This window comes from Panicum virgatum, chromosome 3N (assembly GCF_016808335.1).
Source record: "Panicum virgatum strain AP13 chromosome 3N, P.virgatum_v5, whole genome shotgun sequence".
In the NCBI taxonomy this organism is placed as follows: Eukaryota; Viridiplantae; Streptophyta; class Magnoliopsida; order Poales; family Poaceae; genus Panicum; species Panicum virgatum.
The window spans coordinates 50,871,810-50,891,851 of NC_053147.1; the positions used below are offsets into that span (position 1 = coordinate 50,871,810).

The 20,042-nt window shown below is 42.7% G+C and overlaps 1 protein-coding gene and 1 long non-coding RNA gene across 2 annotated transcripts; both read right to left on the minus strand.

Moving 5' to 3' along the window:
* Positions 1 to 2,454: 2,454 nt before the first annotated feature.
* On the minus strand, positions 2,455 to 6,604 carry LOC120663335. The gene is made up of 7 exons (XM_039942140.1): positions 6,387 to 6,604; positions 5,127 to 5,213; positions 4,773 to 5,018; positions 4,490 to 4,657; positions 4,198 to 4,251; positions 3,974 to 4,117; positions 2,455 to 3,054 (listed from the first exon to the last, which is right to left on the minus strand). Exons 1-7 carry the CDS (start codon positions 6,549 to 6,551, stop codon positions 2,686 to 2,688), a joined length of 1,233 nt encoding a protein of 410 aa, XP_039798074.1. The 5' UTR covers positions 6,552 to 6,604; the 3' UTR covers positions 2,455 to 2,685.
* A 6,240-nt stretch (positions 6,605 to 12,844) lies between these two features.
* On the minus strand, positions 12,845 to 19,476 carry LOC120666124. Its single transcript, XR_005671571.1, has 4 exons — positions 18,938 to 19,476; positions 14,079 to 18,389; positions 13,194 to 13,984; positions 12,845 to 13,112 (listed from the first exon to the last, which is right to left on the minus strand). It is a non-coding gene; the product is annotated as an uncharacterized LOC120666124 (long non-coding RNA).
* Positions 19,477 to 20,042: the final 566 nt, after the last annotated feature.

The window sequence follows — 20,042 nt, forward strand, 5'->3', positions numbered from 1 at the left end:
CGCTCGCCCGGGAGAGACCCCGTCGGGGCAAGCGCGCGCAGAATTATTATAGGGTCGGCAGGCCACCTTGAACACCTTCAGACGTCGCGGAGACGCAAGAAGAACAGCAGATGAGGGTTGGAAAAGCTAGAATTTGGACAAAAAGTAAAGACAATAAAAAGTAGTAATTGTATTATGTTTTGATCGATTGGGTGATGACTCAATCGGCCGTAACCCTTTATATTTATAGGGTGGGATGGACTTATCCCGCAAGGAATTTTTTTACAGATCTAGATCTACTAAAAATCTAATTGTACTCGAACTCCTCTTCGACCGGTCCAACCCACCGGTCAAGCCAGTTGGCTCCTGCCGAACTGGCTACAGCGTACCGACCGGTCTGACCGCTCGGTCGGATCAGTCATACCGACAGTGCCGTCGATGGCCACGTGCGGGGTGGGCAGCCGCACCGGGCCCCCACCCATGAGGGCCCCCCAACTTTTCTAATTGTCATAGCCCAAGGTTCAATCGTTTGACAATTATGAATCGTCACATGCTCACAACGAGCTGTCATGCTATTCCATCCATATCTGCATTGTGTGTCATACCCGTGTCTCTTTTGCCTTAGATCTGTAAAATGGTGGTTAAAAAAATTACATCAGATATTGTAGTAAAATATAACATTATTCGTTTGTTTGTGGTAATTATTGTCCTACCATGACCTAACTAGGCTCAAAACATTCGTCTCGTCGTGTATATCAAAACTATACAATTAGTTTTTTATTTACCTACATTTAATGCTCCATATATGAAACAAAAAATTTGATGTGATAAATAAATAGTAAAATTTGGAGAGAGAAATTTTAGAACTAAACACAACCGTGTTAGCCGTTCGTAACCTCACTATTTGCGATCCTGTCGGCTGCAGAGCTGCTGCCGACGACGAGCTCCCCCCGCCCCAACCCCGGGCTCATAGCCTCTGCCTTGAACCAGTCCGCGTCGTGTCGGTCTTCTCAGTGTCTCATCTCCCATATACAAGGGCCAAGGGCGACTGCATGCTCTCTAATAGGAGAACAATCTCTCGGCCAAGCGAGCAAGCTTCGAAGGCCGCAAATCATCTTGAGGTATTGACGTGAGTTCGTAAATGCTATTATCAGTTCTTGTCTTTTTCAACTGATTTTTTTTTATTTTGACCATGTATTGTCCTTATTAGCATGGAGGTAATAGCATGTAGGTATAACACTAATATTGGTGATAGCATTAATAACTATACTGATAATGTTTCTTAGTAAAGCATAACGTCAGTACTACCTATATTTTTAAAGTATTGATGTTTGATATACTTCTAAATAGTGATACTTGTATTAATTTTTATAAAAAAGAGAGTTCTATTAAATATATTTTTATAAAATATTTTAGGGCCCCATCTAGAGTTCCGCACCGGGGCCCCCAAATTTCTGGAGACGGCCCTGCATACCGACGACCAATTTTTGTCGTCAACAGGCTGCTGTGCTTGCGCGTGGCCTGCAGGGGTTCAGTTCCTGGCACCAGCACTGGGCTACGCAGCAGCAAGAATTTTCTCGGAGTGGCGGTGCTTGTGGTGCTCCAAAATCCAAGACACAGCCAGCAGCCAGGTGCGCGGTGCATGGCAGCGCAGGGGCGAGCAGGACCAGCAGAGGGCGCGGCTGAGAGGGAGGCGTGCGTGCGTGGCGGCGGCGGCGGCGCTGAAGCGCCTCCTTTGCAGAGCACGCGCAGGAGCTTGCAGCGAACGCTCGGAGCGCGCAGCGTGGGCCAGGTGGGTGTGCAGCGGCCCAGGCGGGGCGCCCCACAGCAGAGCCCAGACGCGTCTCGGCCTTGCATCTCAGTTCGTGGCCTGGAGCTCAGCCCAGGAGGGGCAGCGCTAGCAGGCCGTTCGACCAGAGGGACGAGTAGGCTGCGGTGGGAAAAAGGAATGGAGGTGGCGGCCGGGGGTGAGGACATATGGGGAGGCGGGGGGTGGCGGCGGTCGGAGAAAGGGGCTGCTTGAAGGCCGGGAGGAGGAAAGGTGGGTCGAGGAGGGTGACGACGGCCGTGAAGAGGAGGTTGGGGAGGCCAGGCGACGGCGACGAATTAAGGAGACAAGGGATGGGGAGGGGAGGTTGGGGGACGACTATACAGCGACTCATGAGACGAGAGACCGGGGATGGAGAGACAATGCAAGACGGCAGTTGAGGAGATGGGAGATTGGGGGTGGAGAGAGAGAGGAGGATGAGAGATGTAACGAGAGGGTCCGTAAGACAAAATTTTAAAATAAGGTGACAGGGGCATTGCCGCCAGTTCCTAACATGACCCGACAGTGATGCGCGTCGAACCTTACTCAGAAAAACAATTGGGTCAGTCGTGTCTCTTTGCTGCAATGCCTATATAATTGTGGTAACTAACCACAAAATACTTACTTAATTCCATATTTCAGAACATGCGATGAAAAGTAAATGCATCTGCTGCTGAATGCTTTTAAAACTTGATCATACATCTTACAGATGTTGATGAATACATAGCGAGTGGACCATTGCAGGGCCGTACGTGGATATGCATATTACTTGCATTAATACAGACCCTAACAATTCTTATTGAGTGTGTGTAGTGAAACATATTGCATTATATTGCTAAATTGGTACTCGTCGTGTGTCAACGAGGCAGTTTTACTTTCAAAGTAGTGCAACTTTTTTACTATGGGCAGTTAGGATTCTTGCCAGGTCCCCCAAAGTAGATGTACGTGCCCCAGTTGCCACTGGTACCACATTGCACATTATAGCACTTGCTGTCTGTAGCTAGCAAGTTCACACCACTTGGCGATCTGAGGGTGTTCGACGAATCTACTACTAGCATGTTCTTGATGTGACTAGCCTTGGCAAATCCTTCATTAGGGAAGTGTCCACTACCCATTTGTGTCGAAGTCTGGCCAGCGTCAGGTGAGAATACCTCGCCGCCCCACTCAAAAGAGGAGGCACTATTTTGCAAGGACGTGAAGATCGTGGATGGCCAATAACCCACGTCATTGCCTCCCACTTGTAGCCACCAATTGCCACTCTGTGGGTCCTGCATGCAAGCGAAATGTTAATTGGGAGTTCTATAGTCAGAATCATACATCAACAAATTAATGTGAGTTTATGTGTTTTTTATACGCGTGATGGGCAAGTTCTTCCCTTTTATTGCAATGGAATAGAAATGCGGCATCATTAAACGTGTCCCACAAAAACGTTACAGACACACACACACTGAAGTGTGCAACCATTACCACAACCACCACGTAAGACTGTAAGAGAAACCTTTCTCTATTGTAAATTTGAATCAGCATGCATGGATGTTATTTTGCATGCAAGCGCATATTATGAGAAATGCTTTTGTAGAACATGTTTAATTTGCAGAAATCAGTATACTTGTTCCAGTGGAATCACACTGAAATAAAGGCTTATTTTAAACATTTTTTTTCTGACACGCCATTATGAATGCCTTGTCGTTGTTCTAATTGTATAGGCACGAATGAGCTGACTGGGATCAGTGTTTAAGTTGTGAATTCAAATATGATATGGCTAATAGATGTGCAAAGTCTATTCATTTGTAAAGCAACTGTGTCAATAGGAAAGTATAGCGTAGAACTTGAGAAAACTGTAACATAGTAAACTACTTGAGTACTTTGTACTTGCGGCTAATAGATGTAGTAACTGGATCATCAGTTAAAAAAGATAAAGATGGTTGAAACTTCTATGCATTAACAAGGGTTGAGATTTGTTAGTTTCAGCATGTAAGGCCTTCTTCAAAAGAAAATATTAACAGCTGGGTCAGGGATCGGAACAAAATGTGAAGCATACAAGGGAACACAACTGCTATGGTATTTGACAACACACATACCATGATGGGAGCCATATTATTAAAGAAGAACAAAGAAGCATTCTCTATGCACATTAATGAATTTAGTTTTTTGTTCTTTGGATGTGAATGCTATTTATTTTTTTACCTTCCAAGCCATAATATCAAAGTCATATTGTGTGCCACCATAGGTGGAGTCTGGGGACAAGGTACCACCGATGGCGATCTGATTGTTTGTCTGGACAAACCCTGAGCATAGGTTGTAACATCCTGTGCTTTTGTATGCATCCCGCTATAATATGCCAGATCAAAAGAAAGTTAGTACCCTTATCCCAACCTTAAAGAAAAGGGATAGACTGGTGTTTATCTTACAGTCCAGTAGATGAAGAGTCTGGTATTGCTATCCCCATACATAGCTGGGTAAACCTGCAATTTTGTATTGCACAACTTAGCTTACTGCATCATTAAAGAATGCTGAGGCCTTATATATATATATATATATATATATATATATAATATCCTGATGCATTGGTAGCTATCTATAAATAAGAATGGCAAGGACCAGAGCTCTTGACGTTCTTCGTTTTCTTTCCTGATGCAAACAAAAAACAAACAAGGCAGAAAATACTGCAGGTATTGTGTTTCCACTTCATGCATGTCTGACCTGCCATCCAGCTTCAATGGTATTGAGGTCGTTGCCACTGTAGGAACCTGCACTGACCCAGAACTGTGACAAGCTGAAATCATTTGACCGAGCAATTGTTGGTTGCCACAAATTGAAGGAGGCTTTGGTTCCATAGCATTTATTATCCTGTGCAGCTGCTACAGCATGCTGCTCCATGGGAAAGAAAATAAAGTTAAATGAGCAATTGTAGAAATAATAGTACGAATCAAAGAGGGAGATTATCAATAAACATGACAATGATTCTGGAAGGAAATTTTGTTACCTGGTGGCCTTTCAATACATTTGGCGTGTCAGGGCTATTTATGGAATTGAGGTTTGGAATACTCCTGGGCCTCTTCTTGCCATACATGCTGATAGAACTTGCCCTTAGGACATCCTTCGCCATTGTTCTTCGTATTGGTATGGTGTTCTCATGGCACTTACCATTTTGATGCCATGTTTGAGAGATTGGATGGGAGGTAATGTTGTAGTTTTGATATAGGCTTCTAGGGTGGAAAGAAGGCCGCAACTGAAAGTTGACAATTCAGTGATATAATGATACATGGTTGATGGTGGTGGCAACTGCATATTTTCTACACCTCAGAGATATGGAAATGATGGTGCTGGAAAGAAAAACCTGGATAGTATGGTTCTTGAGTAGGGGATGATCAAATGCAGGTTGTTTGGTGACGTCCACACAGTCTATGATATCTCCATCTGGGCTCTGTTAATTTCTCAGAATCAGTGGTTGGAACAAAGTTGAAAAAAGCAGGTTGTTTCATATTGTAAGTATTTTTTTTAATTTTATTCTTTATCAAACTTGTCAAAATTTTACCAAGCTTACATAAAATATTTTAGCATACTTAATACCAAATAAATAGGCCATCAAAATTATTTTTCATGGCATCTAGTTTGAGGTTGGATATATTTGTGCATTTTTTATAAATAACTTGTTCGAAATAGGAGAAGCTTAAATCAGCACAAATTAAAGGTACGTAAAACAACTTAAAATTTGTAATGGATTCAGTAGGTAGTAAATATCAGACATCTTGTCATGTTTAAAAATGTTGCTGCAGCAGTCCTGTAAAAGTAGCAGTCTATGGTGAAAATGTATTTCTAGAGATAACAAAGTTGAGAAAAATGCCAGCAGAAATGTATTACCACGGGAGGTCCAAGAAAGACGTCTCAGTACTAGTGGTTTATGACCTCTTTGTGGCATTCATAGAAATAGATAGTATGGAAGCAAAGATTATGTGTGCGCTGGCTAATATTCTTGGTTAGAATGCATTCTATATTGTAATTGCTATTCAAGAATCGCTAAATAAATTAAAGTTATAGGATGCTAACTTTTTAATATTAAAGTTATTGTTTCAGCTTCACCTCTCTTAATTATTCCTTTGTGCGAGCATAAAAAAAACTTTAAGTCTTAACCATCAAGCTGTTTTGAAAAATGGTGTTTGGTAAAAAAAAGATAAAACATTTACTAACGAGACATGTACTGACCGGATCTGTCTGTCGGTAAAAGTTTATACCGACTGACTCTACGTCGATATAGTGGGTTACACTGAGACACTGACAATCTTCTCATCGCCATTTCAGGGCTGTGGTGTAGTGCTTTAACCATGACGCTGTTTTGAAACTTGAAAGATGATGTTTGGCAAAAAATAAAAAGATAAGCAGTTCACAACAACTCGATCATGAAGTGGGAAGCTGTGCCAAACAGGAATGATCCGTGGATCGACGGATCCATGGGAGGTAGAGCTAGCTACTACACCTCTATCATGCATGCATGCATCGGTACGGTATGAGTATTTATAATAATAAATAATAGCATGCCCACGCATGAACGTCATGCTGCTGAACACACACGGCGTGTTGTGTTTATCTATCTATCTACCTCGATGGTTGTGAGAGGAGTCTTGTTGAGCCTCCTGAGAAGGCTTTGCAGCTCCTGCCGCTGTTCCATGGACAACCCGGCAGTTGTCCTCGCCGCCGAGCCCTGTGGGAAGAGAAACCCGAGTGCCACGACGAGCGCGACCAAGCACGTTGGCATGGCTGCCATTGGGCACCCTACCTGCAGTGTTACTAATCTCTAGCTTGTGCTGTTAGCAGCTGTGTAGTAGTGTGCAGTGCGTAGAGGAGGCCGCACGTCATGGCCTTTTATAGGGGCTCAAGATCGAGTGGCGACGTCGATGCTGGCCGGCCCGGCCCTGGCATATTGTGGATGCGTCAAAGTATTTTCATGCCCGGCTCTGGATTGTCGATGCGTCAAAGTATTTTCATGCCGTATACTTAACGTTCATAGGAGAATCAATGTGCTACGCGAAAGGTGTCCGCGTCAGGTTCATGGAAGATGCAGGCCCCGTGACATGCGGCAGCTCCATTGAGCCGTGGCAATAAAATCTGATGATGAACTTGAATATACAATTGTCATGACTCAGAGCTTTGCTCATCTTCTTAGCAATCACAAGCCAAACTCTGCTATTCGAAGTGGACCCAACATCGATTTTTGTATTGACATCTTTTATACTGCTATGAAAAAGATTGAAGGTATTGTACCATTGGTTTAAAAGAGCACACTACATTCAGTTTCGGCTTTCTCGGGTCTTATTGTTAGATTGTTACTATTAGTACTACTAGTGGTTACACTTAAAGACAATATACACAACTTAAACCCTGGCTAACTATGCGATGGTAGGATTAGTATTTGTACTAGTGGTTGCAAGCGAACCCAATATCGGCTGACTGGTCGTTTACCAGTCGTTCATGGCTGAATAAAATTGCCAACACATTAACACTCAGCTTTTTAGAGTGGGTTCGACTGGCAAGCACTGCTGCAGATCGAGAAGACCATCACTATCGATCGGCTCTTACACGCACATCACTGACGGAAAACAAGGCATCACTGTCCCTATGTCATCATGGTTACAACAATAACTCTATACTACCAAATACATCTCAAAGTCCTGATGTAACTCGACTCATACAAAATATTCGACACATATCTAACAAAGAATATAGTTGGTTTCCTTGCTGACTTTTACGGTGTTAGTGAAGTGATGAGTCCATTTAGCACTGTTACTAGGGATATTTGAGTCTACAAGGATATATGGATCTGTAGTATATATACCAAGAGATATGTGAATTTTGGAACAATTCATAAATTTGAATCTTAAGATATGTGAATTTAAACTTAATATTTGACACAGTAAAAAACATAAAATCAAAATCTTATTAGTAGCAAACATGAAGATCAGGTCCACCACTATATCTATGGTATCAACTATGTTAACATTCAAGGTAGCTTAGAAATTCTATATTTTGTATTTCAAAATCTATGAACTTAGAAGACATATTTGTGACTCTACTACTTCAAATTAAAAATCTTTCCGGGTACAAAGTTGTAGATTGTGTTGAGAACTACCACTTGTACTGAACATGTCCATATTCATGGTTGTTTGAATATTTTAATTTTTAAATTTAAAAATCCGGGTACAAAGTTGTAGATTGTGTCGTGAGCTACAATTTTTGATGCATTGTTTGCTTTAATCTGAGTTCATATGAAAAAGTACTTAATTACTATTTGTCGAAAATATTTTTAGAGATGGCCGATGTCAGAGGACGCTCGCCTCTGAAGAATGACTTTTAGAGACGGACGCTTATTAAAATGTCTGCCTCTATTACTATTGAATTTTATAGATGGCTGAGCATGTCTCTGAAAATTGATTACAGAGAAGGGTGTCCCTAATACGAGCGCCTCTGTTAATTGATGATTAACAAAGGCGAAGACTTCACTTTGCATGTCACTATAAATGATTTTCACAAGCAGACATTTGTCTAGAGACCACCTAGCCATTTATGGAGGCTGTTTCTTGATGTGATCGCTTCTATTAACCACAGAGAGGTTGTGTCATATAAAATCATTTCGGTGATAGTATCATTGCTGCGAAAATAATTTGTAGAAACACCTCGATTTTTTTAGTGGTGGATCAAAATTTCACCCGTTCCTACAATTAGAGAGTTATGTCATTGTAGCAATTGAGCAGCTTCTAAAAATCCATTTGTAGTAGCTGTTCATCCCCCACCCGCCCCTACAAATGGGCGTTATTTTTAAGGGCGGGTGGGCCAGTGAAAATTTCATTTGTAGGGACGGTTCACCCCTTAAAATGCATTTACAGAGACGGGTCACCCCCATCCGCCCCTGGAAACCAATTTGTATGGGTGGTTGGGGTGACCCGCCCCTACAAATCGGTTTTTAGGGGCGGGTGGGGGGTGACACACCTCTGGAAATGCATTTTCAGGGGCGTGTAATGTATTCATCCTGCGAATAGCTATTTTTGTAGCTGGAGAAAGCGCCGGGTGCGCCATCCGCCCCTAAAAATGTGATTCTACCCGCTCCTACCAATGCTTTCTGTAGTAGTGCATATTAGGTGGTTATTTCAGTGAAGCACCTTCCAAATTCTTTCCATAAGGGTCAACATCTTTTTTATTACATTCCGTAACGATATATTGTGTAAATATCTAGTATTTCAAAAACATCTAGTGTTAATATTAGCCGTGGGAAATGCAAGGTAGAATAGTGACATAGTGAGTACTGATGTGGAACGGACACCGCATGCACGTACTGATATTGGCAATAAGCGTGCACGACGATTGGTGAGTACTGATATGGAACGGATGCCGCACGCACGTAGAATAGTGACATACAACACTCCATATAACTTTTGTCAACGATGAGATGGGTCCATATTTTCAAATAAAGAAAGGACTTAGATAAGGAGATCCACTTTCACCCATATTTTTTAATATAGTAGCCGATATGCTCACACTTTTCATTAAGAGAGCAAAAGCAGAGGGTTTGCTGAGCGGTGTGGTGCCCCATGTGATAGATGACCGGCTATCAATACTACAATAGGCTGATGATATAATCCTCTTTATGGACCATAATCTGGAGCAGGCTCATAACATGAAGACTATTATTTGTGCTTTTGAGCAGCTATCGGGCCTCAAAATTAATTTTCATAAGAGTGAAATCTTCTGCTTTGGCGAAGCGAAGAATTGCGAAAGTCAGTACATGGAACTGTTTGGTGTAACCCAGGATCTTTCCCAATCCGATACTTAGGTATTCCGATTCATTATAGAAAATTGTCTAATAGCGACTGGCTCAAGATCCAAGAACGGTTTAAAAAATGCCTCAGTAGTTGGAAAGGTAAACACCTTTCAAATGGAGGTCGTTTAACACTCATTAATTCTGTTCTTAGTACTTGCCCATATACATGATGTCCTTCTTTAAAATCCCAAAAGGGGTTCGTTAAAAGTTGGATTATTTTCGATCTAGATTTTTTTGGCAAAGTGACGAGCATAAAAGGAAGTATCGGCTAGCAAAGTGAGACATCCTATGTCAATCAAAGGATCAAGGGGGACTGATTGACAATTTGAAATTAAAAAACATAGCTTTGCTCAGTAAATGGCTATACCGCCTGTTAACAACAGATGGTACATGTCAGCAGATCTTACGCAATAAATATCTAGGGTCTAAACTGTTGGTACAGGTCCAATGAAAGAGCAGAGATTCACATTTCTGGGCAAGCCTGATGAAGGTAAAATGAGATTTTTTTAAAATTCGGAACATTCATGATAAAAGATGGGTCTCAAGTAAAATTCTGGGAAGACTCTTGGTTAGGAAATAGTCCTTTACGCGATCAATACCCACAACTTTATAATATAGTCAGGAAGAAGCAGGATACGGTGGCTGATATACTAAATACACAGATCCCAAACATCTCCTGGCGTAGAGATCTAATTGGCAATAAGTTGGTGATGTGGAATAATCTTGTTTCACGTCTATCAACTATCGTTCTCAGCCAAGAAAGGGATGAATTTAATTGGAACTTAGACCAGACAGGTATTTTTTCGGTAAAGTCACATTATCTGGGATTAATCAATCAGAACACTCCTAATCTAAATAAGAGAATATGGAAATTAAAAGCCCCACTCAAGATAAAGATATCTCTCTGGTATCTTAGACAAGGCGTTATTCTTACAAAGGATAATCTTGCAAAATAGAATTGGCAGGGGAACCAACAGTGCTGTTTCTGTCATGAAAATGAAACGATACAACATCTGTTTTTTGACTGCCAATTCGCGAGAATGGTATGGGCTACGGTCTATGCGGCCTGGGGCATACCAAAACCTCATAATATGCATAGTATGTGTGGGAGCTGGCTCAATAAAATTCCTAAAGAATATAAGCCACTAGTACTTCTGGGCGCGGCAGCCTTGTGTTCGTCTGTTTGGCTGTGCAGAAATACTATGGTGTTCGATAACAAAAAAATCTTCCTTTTGCAGGTTATCTACTCAACTACGCACTGGCTCTCTACATAGGCTATCCTTCAGAAGCATACTTTGCAGAACAAGCTTGTAGCGGCTTCTCATTTTTTGGCACAGGTGGCCAAGGATTTTTTTGTCCGGGCACATGGGTGGCGGTCTAGTCTTAGGATTGACAGTCATTAGTGTGGAAGGATCTTTATCAAACTCTTTTTAGGCTGTGTGTCGTTTAGCCAGAGGTCGGGAAAATTTCAAGATGATGTATCACCTTGATGTATTGTGCTTGAAATCAATAAAATTTCTCTTTTAAAAAAAATATAACTTGACACGTAGAAATATCTACTGAGCGCTGATGCAAAGCTTGAACCGAGGTGGACTTTGCCGGCCGTGAAGACTTTGCCGAAAATTAGTTAAGCTTCACTCTCCTCGTATATGTGCTGGCAACAGTTGTCCGAGATGGGCTCGTCGTCGTCGCCCAGCGAAGTTGGACTACCACCCAATGGTGGTAAATACAAGCATTATTTGTGTCGAATGCACGCACAAATAAGTGCGGAGAAGGCAGACCGGAGACGTCGAATTCTTACTATAGCTGGCAGTGGACTGGGCATTTTGTTTCTACCTCGTGACGGGTCAATATATAGCGAACAGAACAGTGATGGCTAAATGCTTCTGCACGTCGATAGCTGGCGGGGCATTTTCACATGCCAAATACTTAACCGGCCCTCTTGATTTACACTCTCACTTTGTTGTGATTTGTGAATGAAATACATCTCATGGTTGTGAATAAAATCTAATTGATGTCTTAGTGTGCTAGAATACGCCTTAACTGGCAGTGGGGCATTCTTGTACTCAGAAAAAGTATAACCGTATCCTATAAACGAAGGGCAGTCCCAATGGGATATTAATCACTACTTGAATCGGCCTATTTGCCGTATGCCTGCGGCAGGCACACGGCAAAGCCACAAAAACTCACGGCAAACAGCCTTGCCATGCGCGACCGACGGCGACACTCCCACGACGAACAGCAGCGACGGCAAAACCGGTTTCGCCGTGTGCTTTTTATCGCACACACAGCAAACAAGTTTGCCGTGTGTTTTTCTAGGCACACAGCAAATAAAGGTGGAGACGGCGCGGACGGAGATGGTACGAAGACGGGGCACGGCTGACGGCACCGGCAGCTTTTTGCCGTGTGCCTAAAGCAGGGCACACGGCAAAGCTTCAAACTTTGCCGTGTGTCCGAGGCCAGAAGCACGGCGAATATCTGCCGCTTTGCCATGTGTTGCCATGTAGACACACGGAGAAACTGTGGTCGCTTTGCCGTGTGTCTTAGAGACACACGGCAAAGTTGTGTACAGGACTGCGGAATGGTCACTTTGCCGTGTGCTAGGATCCAGGCACACGGCAAAGTGACCAAACAGAATATTTTTTTTGTTTTTTATCATATAAAAGTACCCACACAAACAAATATCACATGTAATATTCATATTTGACAACAATTATCACATGCACCATAAATATAGCATAATAAAGCTCAAAAGCAGTCGATATATATGAATTCACGTCGTTTGACCACAAGTTCACAATCCAAAGTAACAAATACACAAGTTCACACACCGAAAAACTAAAACTAGCTCGATTTCACAAATACAAATTTGTCTTCTACGACGGAGGTTGGTCGAACAGAGGAGGGCCAAATGGAGGAGGGCCAAACTGAGGAGGGGTGAATGGCGGAGGCCCCAATGGAGGTGCGAACGGCTGCTGTCCGAGGAACGTCGGTGACATTCCCGGCGACAACTCAGGCGTATTCGACGCCGCCGATTGATTCTGCAAAACAAAGTATATATTGCATTTAAGACAATAATCAAGTTTGATAAAGTTATAATCTAAACCATTTCAAATTTCATAGAATTGTCTAAGAGACTCTAAATCTCTATGTTATCTAAACTCCAATCTAAAACATTCAAAATTTTATCGAAGTCTGTACGTTTTGTAAACTACAATCTCTAGGTCAAAGTGAGTCTAAGTCTGTACATTCTCTAGGTCTCTAATAGTTGAAATGAAAGTAACAAGGTTGTGAAGTGGCACACAGGAGGAGTTGTCGGTGCTGGAGCCGCAATCAGCGGGCCATCGGTGGTAGTTGTTGACCCATCTGAACCGAAAGACCATGAATGAAAGAGTACATCTGGGCCATCTGCTGCTGATCCTCGGCCTGCGCACTCCTCGCCTCCTCCTCGCGTATCCGTCTCTCCTCAGCTATCGCCGCCTCGTGTGCTACTGATTGCGTCGCCATCTGGGCCTACATTTTTTTATTGCAATGTTACAATGCAAAGGAAATTTATATACATATTGAATGAATGATGAATAAATTAGAATTTACCTCAAGTTCCTGTACTCGGAGCTCTACCGCGGATAGCCGTGAGCGTAAGGGCGGGCCACTGTCGAGATACTCTGGCCCGTGGTCCATAGGTGCAATGTCAGTGTCAACCCCTAATTGTAATTGCTCAAGTAATTCTAAGTCTTTCGCATTATAAACCTCATCTCCAGCGTCCTCATCCTCAACCATTTCATCATCGTCTACTTCCATTCCGATCAATCCAGTTAAGTCTATCTCAAAACGCCCTTATAACCCATCTTCTTGAAAGAATTCGTCATCATATGTATTGGGGTCTATGTTGTAATCTTCATTGTTTGGGACATGTAGTTTACCGTGTGGTGATACCTGGTACACGACGTCCCAACCCCTAAGACGTACATCGGTTTTGCACGGGTATGAGAGATAATAAACTTGTGTGGCTTGTTGTGACACAATATATACATCATCTCCTGGATAGACGGATGACTGCTGAATTTTGACTAGTCCAAGATTAGGGGTCCTTCGCACTTCATTGGGATCAAACCAATAGCATTTGAATATGACGGGTATAAGAGGTTTGCAACCATGAAACGTTAGTTCGTATATTTCTTCAATTCTTCCATAATACTCGACCCCATCATGAGCTGTCGTACAAACTCCGGAATTTATGGTTCTTCGATCGGGCCGGCTCTGCTCGTGCCTTTTGGTGTGAAAGCGAAATCCATTGACGTCATAGCCGGAGTATGACATGACCTTATAGGCACAACCATCGGCAACTGCATCAACTCGGGAATCATATACACATCGTTTTGACCCTGCAAATTGAAGCAGGATAGGTCGTTATATTATTCGCACATACGCGGAACTTGTAATATCAAGCAAAAAGTACGAGCTACAGAATGATCATACCTTTTGCTTGAACCAAGAAATGTAATCAGGCGATCCACGTCCTACACCCTTTTTAAGAAGGGTATCAACTTGCTGCGGGGTCGCTGCCCTTTTCCCCCGCCAGAATTGATGAGTAAATTCTATGTACGAACGAGAACAAAATCGAGAGGGTTGGATGCAGAATATTGATGATACGCTACAAATAATCGAGAATAGTTTGTTGAGAACTTACTTAATGTATGGCTCCATTTCGGAAAGATTGGTCAACACATACATCATGATAGTGCGCAACTCTTAATGTTGCAAGGTCTTAGGAGTCGCACCACTTGCACTTCCGAGTTGCCCTCTGAAGAGGCTGAGGTTCAATTCATTTTCGTCGGCATTGTAACAACGGCATGGATTATGCACGTTAGGCAGGGCCTCTGCATAGTATTTTGTTGTGAAGTTTGACATGTCCTCAACACAATACGCCTCAGCAATGGAAGCATCAATTTTGCATTTGTTTTTACATTTGGTTCAAAGAACCTTTTGTTGTCTCTCAATTGCATAGCACCAACGGCCCTGCACAGCCCCCCCCCATTCGTGCCTCATACGGAAGGTGCAAAATCATATGCTGCATGGGATTGAAAAAGCCTAGTGGAAAGATCTTCTCCAATTTACAAAGCAATACATGAGCCAATTGTTCCATTTCTGCAACTACAGTACGAGATAACTCCTTAGCACAAAGGATGCGGAAGAAATTGCTTAACTCTACCAGCACTCGCCACACATTGTCAGGGAAATAGCCTCGAACCATCACCGGAAGAAGCCGCTCAATCCATATATGGTAGTCATGACTCTTGAGCCCATTGATTCGCATTGTAGTTAAGTTCACCTCCCTCCTCAAATTCGCTGCATACCCATCGGGAAACATTAAAGTTTGAAACCATTCTAGTACTTCCTTTGTCTGGTGCTTCTTCAGGATGAATTCGGCTAGAGGCTTTTTCCATTTCTTCCCGTCTTTGGGAGGCGGAATGTTGAGTTTTGGTCTATTGCATAACCTAGCTTGATCCACTCTAGCCTTAACGTTATCCTTTGTCTTATCAGAAATATTCATTACTGTACCAAAGAGTGCCTCACCGATATTTTTTTCCGTGTACATCATATCAATATTGTGTGGAAGCAAAAGATCATCCATATAGGGACCACAAACCTGACTTCTAAGTCCAGGCATGTTCCACACCATATCACTCAAAGCCACCTTCTTTCTTTACCCTGAGCGCATCTAACTGCGCACGAATCGCAGCACTAGTTAACATCTGGGGTGGAGGGTCTTCAACCACGAGACCTTTTGTAAAGTTTCTGATGTCTCGTCTCAATGGATGGTCAATAGGGAGAAATTGTCGATGCAAATCAAACGAAGAATACTTGCCACCCTTCGCCAACCATAAGAACTTGAGAGTTGCCTTGCATACTGGGCATGGAAACTTTCTGTGGACACACCAGCCGTAGAATAGCCCGTATGCCGGCAAGTCATGCAGGGAGTACATGTACCACATTCGCATATTGAAGTTTGTCTTTATAGCTCGATCGTATGTCCATACACCTTTCTCCCAAGCACGGAACAAATCATCAACCAGAGGCTCCATATACACACACATATTATCCCCCGAGTATCCAGGAATTATCAACGACAAGAATATATTCTGTCGTTGAAACATGACTCCAGGGGGGGATTGAGGGGGATAACGAACACGGGCCAACAAGTATATGGGCACTACAATAGATTAGCCGTGTAGATATGTTCTGCGCATAAAAAAGTCATATATCTTTCAGCATTACAGTTTTGTACTACTGTGGTATCTATAATCATCATGTAGATTACTATGTGATTTCTCAATATAGGTTTTTACAGAGAAGCCTTTTTCGTCAATAGTGATGTCATAGAATATTTGACCTTGAAAGATAATAGTCTGGTAGTACAAATTAACTACACTTGTCCTAGTATAAATAATGATGATTTTTCTGAATAAGACTTGACAGAATTTTGTTCACACGTTGATTCCTTGCTAAGTTTTTTCATGATTATTTAAGAGGAAAATAACTTTACTTTTATCTCCAATTGGATATTTTTGTAGTTACATCATTTTAAATCTGTGCTCACATTTTCATACCATATAACAATGAATTTATTTATTTAATCTCCAGGATCACGAAAGTCCATACAGAAAATCTGCCGAATGAAGCAATGTGGAGAAGTGAAATACAAGTATCTGCATACATGAAATGTTTTTGATAGATTCTAAATCTATAAATTTTAGGGCAGTATATATGTGAGATCATCATATTGTATATGGATGATCGATTGGTTTGTTGAGAGGAGCTTTAATATTAAATGAATACTTGCTCAGGCCAGACGTGGTTTCCCTAGCATGTACTTTATGACCAAATTAAAGTGAAATATGATTCTGCATAAATGAGGAAAAAAATATGGCAAAGGAATGTCCTACATGACTTTATAAACTAATATGATCAAAAGGAAAACGAAAAAGAAAAGCACAAGACTAAAAAAGGGAGAAAAAAATAAAGCGTATCTACATCCCCTGAATCGAAACGTCATTCACCGTCTCTAGAAAAGCATGTCATGTCTTTTTGATACGCTTAGCAAAACGTATCTACGTTTCTTGACACGGTCCGTGTGGCAACGCTCTAGACACGTTTTAGCAAAGCGCATCTACACTACATTAAAGATGAAATAAAACGCATCTAGGCTATGAATAAAACGTATCTCCATGGCTGTTTTGTTATAGTGGGGGCAGCCGTCATTCCATAAGGATTGAACCCATCTATTGCCAATGCAACACGTACATTATGAGACTCCCCAGCTTTCTCACTATGACGCCCGTCAAAATACTTCCATGCTTCAGCATCGGCTAGATGTACCATGTTCTCCGGATGCTATTGTTTGCCTTCTTTGTGCCATGTCATCTGTTTAGCGGATTCCTCAGTCATGTAAAGCCGTTGGATCCTCGGTATGAATGGAAGGTACCGTAGGATTTTCATGGGGATTTCGAGTTGCCTCTTTTGACCATCACTTGAGTAGACCTCCAGGTACCTAGAGGATTTACATTTAGGGCAGTACTTTGCATCAGCTTGGTCTTTCCTAAACAAGATGCATCCATTCGGACAAGCATGTATCTGCTCGTAAGGCATCTTAAGTGCACGAAGTAGTTTTTGTGCCTCATACAAGTTGCGTGGCAAATTGTGACAAGCCGGAAGCAGGCTGCTAAAAATTGTCAACATATCATCAAACCCATCTCGATTGATGCCAAGCTGAGACTTTAGGGCCATTATACGTCCGATGGCATCTAGTTGAGAAACATCAGTATGACCGTGAAATGGTTTTTGTGCCGAAGACAACATATCGTAATAGGCCTTTGCAGTTGCCTCTGGTGGATCCTCCCTAACCTGGCTAGGTCCTTCATTGAACTGAGCTTGATGAAAATCATCTAACATGTCTCCACACCCAGCATCAGCATCATAATTCTCGATACGTTATCTCACGACCTCGTCTCTCGCACGATGGGCTTCACCGTGACAGATCCACTGGGTATAGTTTGCCACAAACCCATTGGTGCAAATGTGTTTACCCATATTGAACTGTGATTGAAATATCTTGTTTGCACACTGATGGCATGGACACGGAGCTTTACTCTGTTCTTGCCCAAAAGCTTTTTTTCAGAAAATCTTCAACCTTCTGAACGAATTCATCTGTCCAGCCACGTTTACCGAACTAGCCTGTGTACATCTAGTCACGGACATCCATCCTATCTTTAATATATTACCAAGACATATAAATCAATTGCATGTACATGATATCTATCATGCTCTAATAGGTGAAGATAGGTCCTAATCCCACCCGAGTATCTGTAGATGGGGTTAGTTTTCATGTTCTACTCCTATCCGAGACAAATTTTGACAGCACCTCCCCGTTCTTCTCCGAATACACGTCCTGACATGGAGATTGTGTATTCGGAGAACAACAGGGAGGCGATGCCGAAACTCTGTCTCAGATCGGAGCAGAACATGCAAACTAAACCCATCTACATAAAACGTGGACAATTTGAAACAGATACGATCATACATATGTAAAAATATGCATATTTCCAACCGTATCTCTTTCGAACGGGAGATGTCTAACTAAGTGTTGAGATCTACGAATATGATACGGATTGAGGGTCGAATAATATGCCTCTCACCTTGCTGTCCTGCAAACTGACGAGTCGATGTCGATGGCGGCTGGGGCCCAGTGACGGAGGAAGGCGGCGGGAACCAGGTGGTGGTGACCGATTCCTGCAAAAAAAAAACCATATAGTGTTAGAGAATAATTTTACCAGCACCTCCCTGGCACAGTGAGGTCCCAAAACCAATGTCACGATAACAATCACGATTCCAAAAATAATAAAATTGAATTTTGTCTCATATATGTTGCATTTCATTTGACCTTGAGATTGAATGAAAAGAAACATCACAGGTAGTGGCAAAGGGGTTCATAGCAGTCATGAAACCATGTGAGACACCCAGTCCAATCATCTTATCATCACAACTGAGTTGTTGTTTGGTAAAGGATGTCTCACATGGTTTGATGACGACCATAAAAAATTTAACTGTACAACAGAAGCTCAAGATCATTATATGTTACCCAGCAAAAAACTAAGTACAAATTGATATCTTCACAGGCATTGAAATAAAATCATTTGGCATGTCTATAAAGAACTAAAATCACAGGCATTCATCACTAATTTGTTTCAAAAGTATGTCTAAAGAGCTATCATCACTAATATTCATAAACTAATTTCATATCATCACATGTTATTAAAATAAATTCAATTGGGACTCACCAGAAGCGCGGGTGCACGCAGAGCACGGACGGCGGCGTGTGACGCGAGCCGGTGGGAAGCGGGGGTTCCTCCTCCTACTCCCTCCACCGCTGCGGTGCCCTCCTCCTCAGACGCCGGCACGTGGTGACCTACTCCTCCCTCGACCAGCGCAGTGTCGTCCTCCTTGGATGCCGGCGCACGCGGCCCTCCTCCACCTCCTCATCCTCTCTATCTCTCTCTCTCTCTCTCTCTCCGCCTGCTCCTCCTCGGCCGGGTGGCACCGTGCGCCGACGGCAGCACTGGTGGCGACATGCCGTGGTGGCCGCGCCGCGCGAACACCGGGCCGAGCCGATGGGGGCGGACTCGGGGAGGGGCGGTTCCGAGGCGGAGTGGAGGGGCGGACACGGGCCGCCACGGCGGCGGTCAGGCGACGGCTCGGGGGCGCGGTGAAGCGTCCCCTCATAATAGGTGACTAAAATGTGATACAAATATCAGTCCCAGGAGGCTGATACACATTTATTACATCAGAAGGTACATCACCGTACAACTCTACGCGGTTATGGGCAAAGCATATGCAGTTTTGTAACATCCAAATAGAATAAATCAGGCCAATGATTAACATTCAAATAGAATAAATCATATTTAGACATTAATCTAGGTGGTCAAGAAATGATTATAACAAATCAAGGGGTGGCTATCCAACCATGTTTTCAGCGGGCAAAGCATATGCAGTTTTGTAAAACAAGCCAATAGGTTATGTTTATAAAACTGGGACAAAATATGCATCAAAGGGTGAGATTGAACTTGTCGTCCTCAAAGCCGAGCTCCTGCTCGCGGTACTCGTTCTCGGACTCCGGCTCGCGGTACTGCTCTGCGTACTCCTTGGCGTTCTCCTCGCCAGTCACTCCGTCGGCTACGGGCGAGAATAGCACAATGACAAACAAGCACAAACATAAAATAAAATGAGCTCAAGAGGAGATGAAAATTTGAGGAATAGATAGTATATGTTTTTAGAAAAATTTAGGAAGAATAATCAAGTGAATTGGAGCTCGGATGGTGCAGATACGTTGATTCCAAGGTTGGGTGCTGTTTATATGTCGAAAATAGAAAAAGGGTATGGGTAATT

Coding starts and splice junctions, on each gene's coding strand:
- LOC120663335 (XM_039942140.1), bottom strand. CDS start 6,551: ATGGCAGCCATGCCAACGTGCTTGGTCGCGCTCGTCGTGGCACTCGGG. Junction 4,252..4,489: donor CCATTGAAGCTGGATGGCAG/GTCAGACATGCA, acceptor ACAAAATTGCAG/GTTTACCCAGCTATGTATGG. Junction 4,118..4,197: donor GACTCTTCATCTACTGGACT/GTAAGATAAACA, acceptor GGCATATTATAG/CGGGATGCATACAAAAGCAC.